This window comes from Martes martes, assembly GCF_963455335.1.
Source record: "Martes martes genome assembly, chromosome: 10".
In the NCBI taxonomy this organism is placed as follows: Eukaryota; Metazoa; Chordata; class Mammalia; order Carnivora; family Mustelidae; genus Martes; species Martes martes.
Genome location: NC_137898.1, coordinates 114,610,258 through 114,627,632, shown reverse-complemented (window position 1 = coordinate 114,627,632; position 17,375 = coordinate 114,610,258). Strand labels below are relative to the sequence as shown.

The window sequence follows — 17,375 nt, the reverse complement described above, 5'->3', positions numbered from 1 at the left end:
ACTTCCTGATACTAAACGTATAGTAAATTATAGCATTCATTTCCCAGACATCTTAGAAACTCTCACGTCAATTAACATTAGAAAAACATTTAATAGAAAATGTTATTTTAAGATAACTTATATTTTTGATATAATGCTTTAAAATATTGAGTGTATGAAAATTAATTGGAATGCCACTTAAATATTCCCATAGGATGCTAGTGAGCAAAAGACAGAGCTTGAAAGACTGAAGCACAAAATTGCCGAAGAAGTTGTTAAAATTGAAGAAAGGAAAAACAAAATTGACGATGAATTAAAAGAAGTGCAGGTGAGCTACAGTGGACGTGTGGTTGGAGCCAGGTCTGACTCCCTACTGTGTCTAGGACTCCTAGTGGTGTTAGCGGCCTGGCCTAGCTGTCAAGCAGGAGAAGAGAGTTTTCACAGAGGAGGAGGAGGAAGGAAGGTCTGTGGGGAGAAGGAAGGTCATCAGAGACTATCTGTATCTTCCGTGAACCGTGGTGTTCGTCTAGGAGAAAATGTGCTGTAGGGGAATTAAGTCAAACTCTTAGGCCCCTTTTTTGGTTCCTCACTAAGTTATCAGCCAGCTGGTCGTAGAATGTAAGGAGCTTCTTGAAAGTGGCAAATTGTCTCAAAACAAATTGGATTTTTTTTTTTTAAGATTTTTATTTATTTATTTGACAGAGAGAGATCACAAGTAGGCAGAGAGACAGGCAGAGAGAGAGAGAGGAGGGAGCAGGCTCCCCGCTGAGCAGAGAGCCCCATGTGGGGCTCGATCCCAGGACCCTGGGACCATGACCTGAGCCGAAGGCAGAGGCTTAACCCACTGAGCCAACCAGGCGCCCCACAAATTGGGTTTTTCTAAATTAAACTCCTACAGTCATGGTGGCAAGAGTGTGAAGATTTTGTATTTTGTGTGTTTCAAGGCATTTTGATATTTGAAGAGAAAGGGTATTAATAAGTCGAGTTGTTTTTAATAAAATGACAAATGCACAATAACTTCTAGAGTTAGTGACTTTTACATATATATTTTTTGAAAATAAAAAGTGGTCTTTTTTCTTTTTAGCCTCTAGTCAATGAAGCTAAACTAGCAGTTGGAAACATTAAGCCAGAGTCTCTTTCAGAAATTCGCTCACTGCGCATGCCGCCCGATGTCATCAGAGATATTCTGGAGGGCGTTTTAAGGTTGATGGGTATCTTCGACACGTCTTGGGTGAGCATGAAAAGGTAAGTTTTTGAATTTGTAAAAAATGTTATTATTTCACCAGTGAAATACACATTGATTGGTTGATTCATTTATTTAGATTTTATTTTTAAGTCATCTCTATAACGCACATGGGGCTCGAGCCCACAATCCCCAGATCAGCAGTCACGTGCTGTACTGACAGAGCCAGCCAGGTGCCCCTCGTTCCTATTTTTAAATATTTCTTATATTGTTTCTCGAGCTGTGCCTCATTAATTCCCTAGTTCCACACTTGGTTATAATATTTCAAGGTACTGCATGTGATCCTCTGCCAAGATCTACATTTTCCTTTCTCCAGAATAAGTGATGTGAGTGTCCACAGAGGGAGAAAGGAATGCCTGAGATCCTGAAGAACATCTCAGTAAGTGCGGTCATTTCTTTGGCCGGCACGCAGCACAGAACACTGTGTCGCCTGTGATTTACTGAGGAGGAGAGCATCGTCCCTGTTCTCAGAGTCATGCACTCTTGGCAGAGTCAGACGGGGGCGGAAGGAGTGAGGGCAGGGGCCCCATAAATAAGCCAGGATGTAAATCGATGTTCCTGTCAGAAATGGTGGACTTGGGGCGCCTGGGTGGCTCAGTGGGTTAAAGCCTCTGCCTTCAGCTCAGGTCATGATCCCAGGGTCCTGGGATCGAGCCCCACATCAAGCTCTCTGCTCATCAGGGAGCCTGCTTCCCTTCCTCTCTCTCTGCCTGCCTCTTTCCTTACTTGTGATCTCTGTCAAATAAATAAATAAAATCTTTAAAAAAAAAAAAGAAAGAAATGGCAGACTTTGTGTAGCCTCATCTGAAGTAATGTTTTGATTTTAGTTTCCTTGCAAAAAGAGGTGTAAGAGAAGACATAGCAACTTTTGATGCACGAAATATTCCAAAGGAAATAAGAGAGAGCGTTGAAGAACTTCTTTATAAAAATAAGGGATCTTTTGATTCAAAGGTAATTTTTAACAGCTGTGCTATCTGTTCCCTTCCCACACCACGTAATGTTCTGATTGTTGAAGTGTGATGACTTTTCATTACTGATTATTTACACTGTCTAAAAATTAAAAGTGGAAAAAAAAGATAAGCTGTAGGGATTCTGTGTCAGAAGACTTGAATGTAGATGGGGGGCAGGACTCCGGGCTGGGTCTGGGGAGCACAGTTAGTGTCCTGTGTGCTGTTGAACCTTCCTACCTGCTGGAAGTGCTCTGTCATGTCTTAACTTCTAACTTGCCTGGTCTGCTTTTCTTCCTTCCTGCATATTTGTCGTATAATGACAGATAACCTGCTGTATAGTACTTGGATCTCATTTTAGTGAATAGTTTGAATTCCAGGATCCTGGTATTTTTTTTTAGACCTTTTATTCAAAGTGTCATGTGCAGTATCTCTGACACTGGTAACCTGGTTTCAGAGTTGCTTTTATTCAGTAAAGACATGTCCCGGGGCCAGAAGAGGAAGAACTGATGCTTGGTCATCGTTGTGGACAGACACGTGTTCATTACAAATGTAGCTAACAGAGTGCTGGTGTCGATAAAATATCATTATATTAAATATCTATGTGGTTCAAAAACATTCATTTTGAAGCAGAAGTTCAAGGTTATCTTAATGAAAATAATAATTCACATTATTGTTATTTTAACTGTCAAGCAAAAACTTCATTTGGGGGGATAAATTATTAAATGCTTAAGTAAAATAGACTAGAATTACCTTTGCTTTTATTTGAAATGACGTTAGGGTGCTGGCTAACTTGTGCTGCGTTTTCCAGAATGCGAAGCGAGCCAGCACGGCAGCTGCCCCTCTGGCTGCGTGGGTTAAAGCCAACGTGCAGTACTCCCACGTCCTGGAGCGCATCCGGCCGCTGGAAGCCGAGCAGGCGGGGCTCGAATCGTGAGTGAGAGCTGGGAGAAAGAAGTCTAACTGTTGCTTATTTGCCACAACTTAATGACTTAATTATTGGGGTTTGTTTATGTTTTATGTCTTGTTTGTATCTAAAAAGACAGCTGACAACATCAAAGCATATAATGTGAATCAGTTAAATAAAATTAAATGTCAGACCAAAGGAAAAAGCAATTAAAAGAAGGTAGAGAGCAGAACCAACTCATTTCCCCCCTCTACTGTTACTATGTTGTTGGGAGGATAATTGGTGCAAGTTCTTTTACGGAGAGCTCGCATTCTGTGAACAAATAACTACTATGGTACAAAAAGTAGGTTTTGGAAAGTTAGGGCTTTTCAATTTGTTTTCTCCTTCCAAGTTCAAGGAAATGTGTTGTATATATTTCACAAAACATGGTCTGGGCAGGTGGGGGGACAGTTTCACATTTACTTCGGGGCTCACTGCTTTAACTGGTGGTGTTTCCTAAGTCAGTGTTGGTTCTAGAGCAGAATGAGAGGCAAGTTATGTTCTCGACTGATCTACGTGAGACCTCATTTCCTCCTACCCTGAACAAGGAGGTTGTTAGCCACCCGAACTTCTTTTTCTCAATATACTTATGTGAAGTATATGTGGGTTATATATATATGCGGGTTATATATATATATATGTGTGGTGTGTGTGTGTGTATGTATATATATACATATATATACATATATATTATACATATAATATTATATATATTATACATATTATATATAGTATTATATATATTATATATATTATATATATTATATATATTAACCCACACATATATATGTGGGTTAATTCATCACATATTTTTGTGTAATGGGTAATGCCAGGTGTTAGCGTTATTTAGAGTAAGTATTTTTCACAGCTGAGACATACTGTATCTTATGGGTATGTTTCCTTTCTTGCACATCTTTTTGTTTTTAATTTCCTCCTTGTTAAAGTTGACTATGTTTTGTGTGGACATATCACATATTTATCCCCAGCCTTAAAACAGATGTTCGCCCACATTCAGAACCTCTGTGTCGTATGTGTTCTTCCTTACTGTTCTCCCCCTGGAGCCTCCTGTCCTGCTCTGTGTGGGCCTGTCCCCCCAGGCCTGCGACTCACAGCTGCTGTCTTGACGCTTCTCTTCACCAAGGTTCCTGCAACTTTCCCTTCCTCTCTTTTCTGATTGTGTTCTTTTGTTTCGGGTCCTACTCTTTGTTAGGTTAGTCCTTCATTTTTCTGGAACACATCCTCCACATTAGAAAGGGTATGTAGGTCGACAAACGTTGTGACATCTTGCCCGTCTGATTATGGGTGTTATGCTTTGTGTCCGACCAGTGACTGGGCTGGGTGTACGACACTAGGCGAGCAGTAGTTTAATCTCACGGTTTTGAAGGCCTTATTCTATTACAGTAATTCTCCAAGTGAGATCCCCAGGCTGGCGGCATCAGCGTCCCCTGGGAAGTTGGGAAGATCGCCCCCTTTGAGATCTGTCCACGCTGAGTCAGAGGCGCTGGGGGTGCCGCATGCGAGGCCTCGCACTCTGTTCTGACGAGTCCTTTAGGTGATTGTGCGAAGCACATGCGCAGCACTGGGAACGGGTCGTTTCCGTCTCTCAACTGCTGTGGCATTTTTGCAGGGAGGGGTGAGCCTGGTCTTCTTTTCTGGAAGAGTCTTCCTACTCTCTGCCCTGGGTGTGGGACGGTGGGTGAGTGTTCTAAGCCCGACTGTCAGGGATGAGTTAAGAGGATGGTCCCTTCTCATGCGGGAGGGGGTCTGAGGTTGATGGGTTGATGATACCAGCTATTGGAAAACTTTGTATTCAGCTCAGTCACCCTCAGAGGCTCTGCTGTCCCCATTCCCCAGCATTTGGCATTCTTCTTTGGCTTTTCTTCCTGCAGCCCTCAACTTTTGGTTTTTGCATTCCATTATGTCACTTAACCACCTTTCAAAAAAATTTTTTTTAAGATTTTATTTATTTATTTGACAGAGAGAGAGATCACAGGTAGGCAGAGAGGCAGGCAGAGAGAGAGGGGGAAGCAGGCTGCTCACCCAGCAGAGAGCCCTATGCGGGGCTCCATCCCAGGACCCTGAGATCATGACCTGAGCAGAAGGCAGAGGCTTAACCAACTGAGTCACCCAGGCAACCCCAGTGTATTCTTTCTTTCTTTCTTTCTTTCTTTCTTTCTTTCTTTCTTTCTTTCTTTCTTTTAAGATTTTGTTTATTTATTTGACAGAGATCACAAGTAGGCAGAGAGGCAGGCAGAGGGAGAGAGGGGGATGGGGAAGCAGGCTCCCCGCTGAGCAGAGAGCCCGATGTGGGGCTCGATCCCAGGACCCTGAAATATGACCTGAGCTGAAGGCAGAGGCTTTAACCCACTGAGCCACCCAGGAGCCCCGACCTTTCAACATTTTATTAAAGCTACTCCATTGAGGTCCTTTTCTCTTTCATTCTCTTTATCTTTTTTTTTTTTTTAATTTTTTATTTATTTTCAGCGTAACAGTATTCATTGTTTTTTCACCACACCCAGTGCTCCATGCAATCTGTGCCCTCCCTAATACCCACCACCTGGTTTCCCCACCCTCCCACCCCGCCCCTTCAAAACCCTCAGGTTGTTTTTCAGAGTCCATAGTCTCTCATGGTTCACCTCCCCTTCCAATTTTTATCTTTGCACAAGAATACCTTTTTTTTTTTCTTTTTTCGTTCCCTTGGTTTCATTTTTGGTAGGGCTTTAGAGGGATAGAAGAGGTTGTTTCTGCTATTATTGGTATATAAAATAGAGTAACTTATATAATTATATTTTAGAAATTTGAAGAAAACTGAAGACAGAAAAAGGAAACTAGAGGTTCTTCTAAATTCTGTTGGCCAGAAAGTATCAGAACTCAAAGAGAAGTAAGTTAAGTTTAAAATGTGTTTTGAAAAAAGAATGCATTTTGGATATTTGAAAACATGCCTCAACTAATGTTTTAGTTTTGAAAATCTTATAATCATTATTTTCACTTCCTTTAGTGATTTATCACTCTCAAATAGGGAAGCATTTGAAATAATACTGAAGGTATGGAGGGAATCATCTCAGTCTTTTGGTATCAGTTGAGCCCTGATCTGTGACCCAGTATGTGGTCTATTCTGGAGAAGGTTCCATGTGCACTTTAGAAGAATGAGTATTCTGTTGTGTTAGGGTGGAATGTTCTGTATATATCTATGAGGTCCACCTGGTCCAATGTGTCATTCAATGCTCTTGTTTCTTTATTGATTTTCTGCTTCAGTGATCTGTCTATTTCTGAGAGAGGCATGTTAAGATCTTCTGCTATTAATGTATTCATATCAGTATGACTCTTTATCTTGATCAATAGTTTTCTTATGTAATTGGCTGCTCCCATATTGGGGGCGTAGATATTTACAATTGTTAGATCATCTTGGTGGATAGTCCCTTTAAGAATTATGTAGTGTCCTTCTGTATCTCTGACTACCGTCTTTAGTTTAAAATCTAACTTATCTGATATGAGAATTGCTACCCTGGCCTTCTTTTGAGGCCCATTGGCATGAAAGATGCTTCCTTTTTTCAACAGTGACTTTAGTAGGAACAGGCGTATTTGCAGTCTGCGTCGTGGGGCTGTCCCTGTGTCTGCTCCTGAGCACTGCGGCCCGGGGCGGAGGGCTGGGATGCAGGAGGGTCACGTGCACAGTCCTTACGTTTGGCGTCCACATTGCCGTGCTGTCCAGACTGCCTCCCGTGACCTGCAACCTGCCCGACGCGCAGGGTCTCGTTAGAGACTGTTCTGTCCTTTTAACTATGTTCTTCTGAGTGTTTAAAAACGTTCCCTCATGCAAGATTGCACTTAAAAATTGGGAAGTGAGAGAATATGTGATTAAATACGATGTTATGTTATCACTTGCTTTCAGTTTTGTAAGACTCAAACTTTTCTAAATACAAACCTTTTTTCAAGTGATGTGTTCCATTTTCCTTCCTTTTTTATGGAAGAAATATAAATAACTGTACCAAGAAAGAGACTCGTCAGACTGAAAACTATTATTTTTTTCTCCACACAGGAAATAATCATCTTGTTTATGCTTATATATATTTACTTGTAGAGAAAAGAAAAAATCAGAAAAGAAATCTCAGACCCATACATCCAGTGTTTTCAGTATTTCTGAATTTTTTTTATGTTATAGATAAGGAAAGAAACTTCATCATTTTTTTCTGGGTGTAGTTAGAGAAGCACGAGGAACGTACTTCTTCCTTACAGTGTCCTGGGCTGAGAACCCTGCTTCCTCTTCAGCCAGGTGTCCGGTATTTACTGGGTCGTTCGCAGGTGGCAGCACGTGTGTTGGCTGTTGTCCTGGACACTTTACATATGTGTCATCATTCGTACCTCACATAAACCTGAGGCGGGGATATGCTTTCCTTCTGCACGTGGGGAAAGCGTGTGCCTGGCTTGGACAGTCAGTCACTGACAAAGCTGGCGGTGGATCATAGATTTTCTCACTCCCTAAAGTCCCTGTTGTTAATCACGGCACCATCCTGTCAGTGTTGTGGGAGGATGATTTTAAAAAAACCTTCAGAATTTGAATTTTAAGTAAAATGGAATGGCATTTTCCAGTCTAGAGTCACTATCAAGAATGAATCAATGCCAGTTAACAGCCATTTACTTGATCCTTAATTAAGGTTTAATTGACCCTAGGTTGTGAGTAACAATCTTATTTTCTTGTAGAGGCCCAAAGAAAGAAATAGTTGAAAAATAAGTACGTTCTATCAATTTTATAATTCTAACTTGACAGAATTGAGGCATTTGCCATTTTAGTGCAACTTATACAGAAACATGCAGGTTAGCGTAACTCAGTGAGTGCCTATGGCAGAACCCTGTGCACAGCGTGAGCTGCTGAACCTTGTGCACAGCGTGAGCTGCTGAGCTGGGTGAGTGTGCTCTCTGCTTCCAGGTCTTGACCAGAGCCGTGTGTGGAGCCTGATGACGGGGCGGGAGGCTCTCGAGCCCGCACTATCCAGTGCGGTAGCCACTAGCCCTTGAAGTGTGGGCAGTAGGATGGAAAAGGAATTGAATTTCAGATTTTGTTTACTCTTAGTTAATTTAGATTGAAGTAACCACATGGGGCTGGCGGCCACCATACTGGAAAACCAAGTCTGGCTTCTTTGTGTAGTGAAGAGGGTGCTGGGCCCTCGGAGAGGCCACAAGGTGCGCACTGTGAGTCCATGGAGTGTGGCGTCTGACGCGCCCGTCTGTGCACTCACTGCACACCCCTGCTGCTTCCGGGGACACCCGTGATGGCCCCTGTTCGGACAGTGCTGTTCTGAGGACTGCGTGATACGCTTTTTTGTTGCTGGTCATTGTTTTGTTTTTCATGCTTCGCACAATCCTGGGCATTTTCTAAGTACTTAGGTATTTGTTGAAGGACTGGGTAGTCAGCTGGGTGTTACTGTCTCATTTAATAAAACAACAACCTTGTACAAGCATTTTTTAAGGACAATAATTTGAAAGGGCAGTTATAAACCTGGGAAAATGGGCACATGGGGAAAGAATATATGTATTGGGTGGGATATTTGAAATGAGTTTTAAACTTTTGCTTATATTTTTGATAGGTAGATGTTTGAAGGAGTTAGAATGCAGGAGAGGAAGGGGGAAGAAAGGGGCTAGAAGGGTTCCAGGTACGTGGCACGTCCTGAAGGAGCAGGTAGAGTATAGCGTGTTTGTCCTTCCGAGGCTGACACGTGAGGTTCGAATGATGGAAAACTGAAGCGGCTGATGGGATCTGACTCCCCGGGCCCTGAACATCACGTGGGGAAGTTCGTGTGAGATCCGCTTACCGGTGTGTCTGCTCCGTGGGCGATAATCTTGAACACGACGACTCTCAGTATTACTGTTAACTACATTCTTAAATAAAACCTCACTTGCCTAAGGATCATTCCGTGAAATCCCTCTCACATCCCTTTGCCTTTAACTGATGCTGCTGTCGTCACAGATTCCAGAGCAGGACGTCGGAAGCCGCCAAACTGGAAGCTGAAGTGAGCAGAGCCCGGGAGACGATCCGGGCCGCCCAAGTCCTCATCAGTCAGCTCGACAGAGAGCACAAGCGCTGGAACGCTCAGGTGCGCTGGGCGGGGCGGTGGTGGGAGGGTGACAGAGAGAGAAGCTCCCTTTAAAACACAGAAAACTCTGAAAAACAATCTGAGGGTTTTGAAGGGGCGGGGATGGGGGGAGATTGGGGGAGCCGGGTGGTGGGGATTAGGGAGGGCACGTATGGCATGGAGCACTGGGTGTGGTGCATAAACAAGGAATTCTGTTACACTGAAAAGAAATTAATAAAAAAAAAACCCACACAGAAAACCCGCAATGTGATGTATTCATTAAGAAAAGGAAACAGGAGGACAGTGCCCGTGCCCTTGGAGCTGAGGGTCAGTGGTGTAGATGCTCATGGCCATGACAGGAGCTTGTCGTCAGGCAGAATGTTTCTGTGTGAGGGCATCGGAGGGCCGCCTGTTTTCAGGTCATTTCGTGTGTCACCGGCAGGACAGCAGGCGTGAACGTGACTTGAGGGGAAGTGTGGCACTCTCCAGAAATCCTGTTGGACTTGCCCGTCCAGGACCACAAGCTGAGGATTGGACACTGTTGGCCACTTACTTCTTCTAGAAATGCTCTGTTATTTTGATCTTTTTTTTTTTCTGTTTGGTTGGTGGGTTTTTCTTGAATCCATTGGATCCCCCCCAACTGGACTGTCCTGTGCTCAACCAGGATGGCGTGGTCGCCCTCTGGGTTCCTGTCCCTGCAGCCATCCCCGGGGCACCTCATTCAGTCTTAGCAACGTCCCCTCCGCCAGGACGCTGACCAGGGCTGTGTTTCTAGACTGCTTAGCTCTGTGGTGTTTGTTTTTTGGGGTTTTTTTGGGTCCAGACTTCATTTTCCTTTTATTTTTACTTATTTTGTTATTGAATTGTAGTTGACTTACATATTACATTAGTTTCAGATACACAGCATCGTGCTGTGACACTTACGTGCATTATAACCTGCTTGGCACAGTAAGTCTCAGTACTGTCTCTCATTTCCAGCTGCTACCATGCGACGTTGTTAGAACATTACTGACTGTGTTCCCGGCGCTGGACGTCACATCCCCATGACAACCTTATTTTATAGCTGGAAGTCTGTCCCTCTTAATCCTCTCCACCTGCTTCTCCCACCCTCCTCTCCTACCCCCTCGCATCTGGCACTCATCAGTTTGTTCTCTGTAGTCACGAGTCTGTTTCTGTTTTTGGTTTGTGTGTTTGTCTTTTAGAGTCCACATGTAAGTGAAATCATATGGAATTTGTTTTTCGCTGCCTGATTTATTTCATTTAGCAGAATACCCTCTAGGTTCATCCATGTTGTCACAAATGGCAACATTTCATTCTTTGTTATGGCTGAGTAATAATTCCATTGTGTGTGTGTGTCTTCTGTATCCATTCTTTTTCTTTTTATATTATGTTTTTTATTTTAATTCCAGTGTACTTAACGTCCGGTGTTACACTGGTTTCAGGGATGCACTGTAGTGACTGAGCAGTTCTGTGCATTGTTACTCAGTGCTCCTCATGATGAGTGTGCTCTTAACTTGCACCCGCCCCCTGCCCACCCCACCTCTGATAAGCTTTCTGTTAAATGAGCACCCTCAGTTCAAGTTACTGCTTTTTTTTCCCAACAAGAACATTTTTTACTTGAAGCATACTTCAGAATACACAGTTTTAAAAGATCTGTAAAAAACATTCCATCCAAAAAAAATAGAATACGCATTTTCTTTAAGTATACACACAAGAATCCCTTGATTAAAATCACATAAAAAGAGACATAACAAATATTACAAATTTAAGAAGACTGAAATTATACCAAGTATGTCTTCCAACCACAATGAGACTAAAATAAAGATCAACAATAAAAAAGAGCTGGAAAATCTACAATGTAAATGGTAAATATTTAATATATAAATATTAAACAACATACTATTATATAAGCAGTAGGCCAAATAAGAAATCAAACAGCAAATAAGTGAAACCATATGATACTTGACTCTCTCTGTTTGACTTATTTCACTCAGCATAATCTCCTCCAGTCCCATCCATGTTGATACAAGAGTTGGGTATTCATCCTTTCTGATGGAGGCATAATACTCCATAGCGTATATGGACCACATCTTCCTTATCCATTCGTCCGTTGAAGGGCATCTTGGTTCTTTCCACAGTTTGGCGACCGTGGCCATTGCTGCTATGAACATTGGGGTACAGATGGCCCTTCTTTTCACTACATCTGTATCTTTGGGGTAAATACCCAGTAGTGCAATTGCAGGGTCATAGGGAAGCTCTATTTTTAATTTCTTACGGAATCTCCACACTGTTTTCCAGGGTGGCTGCACCAACTTGCATTCCCACCAACAGTGTAAGAGGGTTCCCCTGTCTCCACAGCCTCTCCAACACTTGTTGTTTATGGTCTTGTTGATTTTGGCCGTTCGAGCTGGTGTAAGGTGGTATCTCAATGTGGTTTTGATTTGAAACTCCCTGATGGCTAGTGATGATGAACATTTTTTCATGTGTCTGTTAGCCATTCGTATGTCTTCATTGGAGAAGTGTCTGTTCATGTCTTCTGCCCATTTTTTGACATGATTATCTGTTTTGTGAGTGTTGAGTTTAAGAAGTTCTTTATAGATCCTGGATATCAACCTTTTGTCTGTACTGTCATTTGTGAATATCTTCTCCCATTCTGTGGGTTGCCTCTTTGTTTTGTTGACTGTTTCCTTTGCTGTGAAGAAGCTTTGATCTTGATGAAGTCCCAAAAGTTCATTTTCGCTTTTGTTTCCTTTGCCTTTGGAGACATATCTTGAAAGAAGTTGCTGTGGCCGATGTCAAAGAGGTTACTGCCTATGTTTTCCTCTAGGATTCTGATGGATTCCTGTCTCACGTTGAGGTCTTTTATCCGTTTCGAGTTTATCTTTGTGTATGGTGTAAGAGAATGGTCAAGTTTCATTCTTCTACATATAGATGTCCAGTTTTCCCAGCACCATTTATTGAAGCATAACAAATAACATGGAGGACATGGGGAGATGGAGAAGAGAAGGGAGTTGAGGGAAATTGGAAGGGGAGGTGAACCATGAGAGACTATGGACTCTGAGAAACAACCTGAGAGTTTTGAAGGGGCGGGGGGTGGGAGTTTGGGGGAACCTGGTGGTGGGTATTATAGAGGGCATGTATTGCATGGAGCACTGGGTGTGGTGCATAAACAATGAATTCTGTTACACTGAAAAGAAATTAATAATTAAAAAAATTAAAAACTAAAATAAAATAAAATTGTGCCTAAAAAAAAGAAATATTAATCTGAAAAAAAAAAGAAATCAAACAGCAAATCAAAGTATGTCTCAAAGCAAAAAGAAAAAAGAAGAAAACAATATTCCAAAACCTGTGGGATACAGCAAAACTAGATGTTAGAATGAAACTTATTCTACAAATGGTTGTATGAAGAAAAAAAATTTAAAAAAAAACAACAACAACATGATGCCCCAAGGAACTAGAAAAAGGAGAAACTTAGCTGAAAGTAGTAGACAAAAGAAAGAAGAAAGAAAAATTAGAAATAGTGACCAAAATAAACAGTAATAAAACATTGAAAGTAATGACCAGTTTTTCCAAAAAAGTAAACAAAAATGGCAGTGTTTTACCTACATTAACTAAGAAAAAGAAGACTGAAAGTCAAAATGAGAAATGTAAGAGAAAAATAGTACAACAGAAATACGTAGTGTGGTAACAAATTCCTATAAACAATACTTGTATACTAACAAGTCAGATAACTTAGAAAATGGGCAGGTTACCCATGATTGAATCATGAATTGTGAATCCAAGAAATAGGAAATCTTAGACCAATAAGAAGAATGAAAGATGAATTCGGATCCGCAAATCTCCTAGCACAGAAAATACAAGACCACATGGTTTCATTGGTGAATTCTGCCAGACATAAAAAAATAACATCAATCTGTACCAAAATCTTACAAATCATGGCAGAGAAGGAACACATTCAGAGTCATTCCATGAGGCCAGTATCACCCTGAGACCAATGCAGGACAGAAACACAAGGACAAAAAAGTCTAGTTTCTCTGATGTAAGTATTGCCGGTCTGACTTTCTTTTGATGTCCATTAGCAAGACACATGGTTCTCCATCCCTTACTTTCCATCTGCTGGTGTCTTTAGGTCTGAAATGAGTCCCTTGTAGGCAGCATATAGATGGGTCTCTCTCTCTCTCTCTCTCTCTTTTTTTTTTTTATCCATCCTGACACCCTGTGTCTTTGGTTAGAGTGTTTAGTACATTTACATTCAAAATAATTATCAGCACATAGTTCCCTGCAACATTACTGGATTCGTTGATCAGATCTAATGATTTTTTTGGTGGAGTCTTTAGGGTTTTCTGTGTGTAGTATCATGTTTTCTGCAAATAGTTTTACTTCTTCCCTAGCATTTTGGATGCATTTTGTACCTTTTTTCCTTGTCTGATTGGCTAGGACTTCTAGTATTATGTTGAATGAAAGTGGTGAAAGTGGACATCCTTGTCTTCTTCCTGATCCTAGATGGAAAGTTTTCATCACCATTGCGTATGATGTTAGCTGTGTGTTTTCATGTATGACTTTAATTACGTTCGGGTATGTTCTGTCTAAACCCACTCTGCAGAGAGTTTTTATTGTGAATGGATATTGTATTTTGTCAAAATTTTTTTCCATATCTCTTGAGATGGTCATACAGCTTTTACCCGTCTTGTTAATGCGGTGTAGTACGTTGTTGGATTTTCAAATATTGAAGCACTCGTGCATTCCTGAGGTAAATCCCATTTGATTGTAGTGATGTTTTAAAATGTACTGTTGAATTTGATTTGCTAATATTTTGTTGAAAGCTTTTACATCTTGATTCATCAAAAACATTGGCCTGTGGTTTTCTTTTCTCTCTCTCTCTCTCTCTCTTTCTTTTTGTAGAGTTTCGTGTGGTTTTGGCATCAGGTAACGCTGGCCTCATGGAGTGAATTTAGATATTTTCCTTCCTCTTCTATTTTTTCGGAATACTTTGAGATGAACGTGTATTTTTGTTTGTTTGTTTTTTACTGTTTTAAAATGTTTTGAGTACCGCTGTCCCACCATGTTATATTAGTTTCAGGTGTACAGACTGAACAAGTCTATCTATTACTCTGTGCTCACGACAAGTGTAGCTGCCATCTGTCACCGTGCGACACTCTCACGTTGTCATTGACTGTCTCCGTGTGCTGTGCCATTTATCCCCACGACTCACTCATTCCATAGCTGGAACCGATGTCTCCGCCTTCACCCATTCGTCCATCCCCTAAACCAACACTTTGTTTTTTGCATTAATGGATCTGGTTCTGCTTTTTGCTTGTTTACTCATTCATTTTGTTTTTTAGATGCTTCATAGACGTGAAATTGTATGCTATTTGTCTTTCTGTTATGACTTATTTCACTTAGTGTATTATAGAAATAATAGATAATAACTCTTCTTTAAATACTTGGTAGGATTTACCTGTGAAGCCATACGGTCCTGGACTTCTGTTTATTGGGAGTTTTTTGATTGCTGATTGGATTTCACTGCTAGTCATCTGGTCAGATTTCCTTATTTACTTGTCATATCCATTTGCAAATATCCCTCGTACTTGTCTTCTTAGGCCATTTCTTTTATTTATTTTTTTACCTAAATTCTCCTAACTTGTCTCCCTCCTATCTGGCCCTTAAACTGGTGTGTTCCACGTCTGTGTACTGACCGTCTTTCCAAACCCGGTGTCATCACGTCGGTCCCTGCCCTGTTGAAATACTCGCATGGATCATTTCTGCTGCAGCTCACAACAGAAGCTCCTTTGTGTGCTTCCTGCCGCCCGTCAAGTCTGCCTCTCTCTTTTCGTGTCTTCCGTGTGGCTCCTCTTTCTGCCCTTCCGTAGCCACACTACGCTTTTAGCTAACGAGTGTCCCTGCTTTCTTACGGTTTTGTTTTGTGCCTTTGCTCGTACTGTCTGCGCTTAATAGTAGCTTACACAGTGACGCTAATTCACAGTATTTAACTGTCATTGGGATGAAAGTTCTGCTTCACTAGGAATGTTCAATGACAAAATATGTTCATCTTTACAATTAACAGTGGTATTTCATACATTTTAAAAATTTCAGCAGGGTCTGAGAGATCTCATTGGTATTTTTACATTCCATGGTTGTATTCAGGACAGGGGTTATTACGTTAAACCAATGCATGATTTTGTCTTCTATGGTCAGGATTCTGATTTATGAAGCTGTCATGTTTTTCACATGTCAGAACATCTCTGTACCCTACTCCCCCACCTGCTTTCTCTTGTCTTGTCCAGGTTGCAGAGATAACAGAGGAATTAGCTACTCTTCCTAAGAGAGCTCAGCTAGCAGCTGCATTTATCACATATCTTTCTGCTGCTCCTGAAGGTCTGAGGAAAACCTGCTTGGAAGAATGGACCAAGTCAGCTTGTCTTGAAAGTTTGTATTGAGTCATTCATGTTGTGAAATTTCAATATCCTAAAAATGCATCTTTTAATTTTTGCCATTTTACTTTTTCTAAATGAGAAAAACTTTCTGTAAGCTAAAAGAAACCAAATCTACTTTTAGATTTGCTCCATTCTGTAATTGTTCTCTGAATTGTTTTGTTGCAATGATTCTTCTATCCCTAAAATCACTCTATGAAACTGAGACCATGGAGTATTTTTGATAATGGATGAATGCAGTTAAATATTTTAATATATTGATTTTTACTGTAATTTTATATGATAAAATTAGATGTAGGAACTCCAAAATTCCTTGTGAATTTTGTGGTTTTCTCAAATTATTATAGTTGTGAAATATATATTAAATATACAAAAAATATAATTTCACTGAGTTCCATTCCTTTGCACTTTTTATCTTAAACTCCCCCCCGCCCTTAACTTCTCATGCTGAAGGGGGAAGAATGGATTGAATATTAAAGGATGGTCATGGGACTTTTGTTTGAGTATATTTTAAATAGTTTTGTTCCCTTCCCCTTGTCAAGTACACAATCTATAGTGAAATATTAATATCTTAAACTTTTCAGAATTTGATCTAAGGAGATTTCTTTGTACTGAAAGTGAGCAGTTAATTTGGAAAAGTGAAGGCCTACCATCAGATGACCTTTCCATAGAAAATGCTCTTGTTATCTTACAGGTAATTAATCAATTTTCATTTCTCATTGGAAGTGTTCCGTGGCAGCTTGCCCCAGGCAGCACCTTTTTCAGGTTCTTAGGCGTTCACAGTTACTCTTTTCATTATGTGAAAGTGAAGTTATTTTGGGAATGAAAAGCCATTTATGATTTGGTTGGTGAATCTACAATTTTCAGTATAATTTACTTTTTACCTGAATATAAAAGTGTAAACTAAAGTGACATTATTTTCATGACAAGAAATTCTAAATTGAACTCCCTAATAGTAATGGAAATATTTTAGTGGTACCTGATTCACCTTGTTATATAGTTCCTGCATCTACAGGATATGATTTTACCATTTGATTTTACTGTGTTTTGCAAAACAAAGTTCTACAAAGTGAAGATGAGGTAAGTTTGGGGTTGTAGGTTGGGGATAACGATATGCATTTTTTGAAAATTGTTCTTTCCCACAATGTATATTTCTCCCAGATCATTGTTTAAATGTGAAACTCTTACAGCCTTCTTAGCACGATGAATGGGAAAATCAAATTGCAGCTCTGGTTTACAAACTGGTCGTTCTTCTAGTGACGCAAGATTTTTGCCATTAACTTGGTGCACCTTTATGCGATGTAACAGACCGTGGGAGGGTGGCTCTGCTTGTGCTGACGGGTGTTGTCCTGTTGCTTCTGTCTCAGCGCGTTGTCCTCTCCTCCGCACACCCGTTTCTTCTCTGCTCCCCGCGGCCCCCTCTCCGCCCACACACTTTCCAGTCCGTAGCACCCACGGAAGCGTGAACGTTGAATGCTCCTTTTTAGGTCACACCAGCCACCGTCTTACAGGATTTGTATTGTGGGCCCTGCGCTCCTGGATGAAACAGGGTCCTTTGATTGGGCTGTTGGCCAGTTGACATGCTTTGGCTCATTACACTGCTGCCTTCCCAGCAGAGCAGTTGCTGACCAAGGAGCCAACAGTCTTGACTTCTTAAAGCGTTGATTTTTTTCTCTTTTAAAACATTTTCCATCATTATTTTTCACAGTAGAATCACGAATCTGGAACTCTAAATCTAGGTAAATAAATTCATTACGT

General features: G+C 41.0%; 1 protein-coding gene across 1 annotated transcript in view; it reads left to right on the top strand.

The window, feature by feature from the left end:
- DYNC2H1 (dynein cytoplasmic 2 heavy chain 1) overlaps positions 1-17,375 on the top strand; it is a gene marked incomplete at its 5' end in the record, with an annotated part of 274,888 nt that overhangs the window by 93,942 nt on the left and 163,571 nt on the right. The window contains 8 exons of the mRNA XM_080815645.1: positions 194-307; positions 1,064-1,224; positions 2,050-2,173; positions 2,981-3,102; positions 5,910-5,996; positions 9,081-9,207; positions 15,471-15,612; positions 16,202-16,311. Of these exons, the coding sequence (XP_080671771.1) occupies positions 194-307; positions 1,064-1,224; positions 2,050-2,173; positions 2,981-3,102; positions 5,910-5,996; positions 9,081-9,207; positions 15,471-15,612; positions 16,202-16,311 (987 nt within the window). The remainder of the gene's footprint in view (positions 1-193; positions 308-1,063; positions 1,225-2,049; positions 2,174-2,980; positions 3,103-5,909; positions 5,997-9,080; positions 9,208-15,470; positions 15,613-16,201; positions 16,312-17,375) is intronic.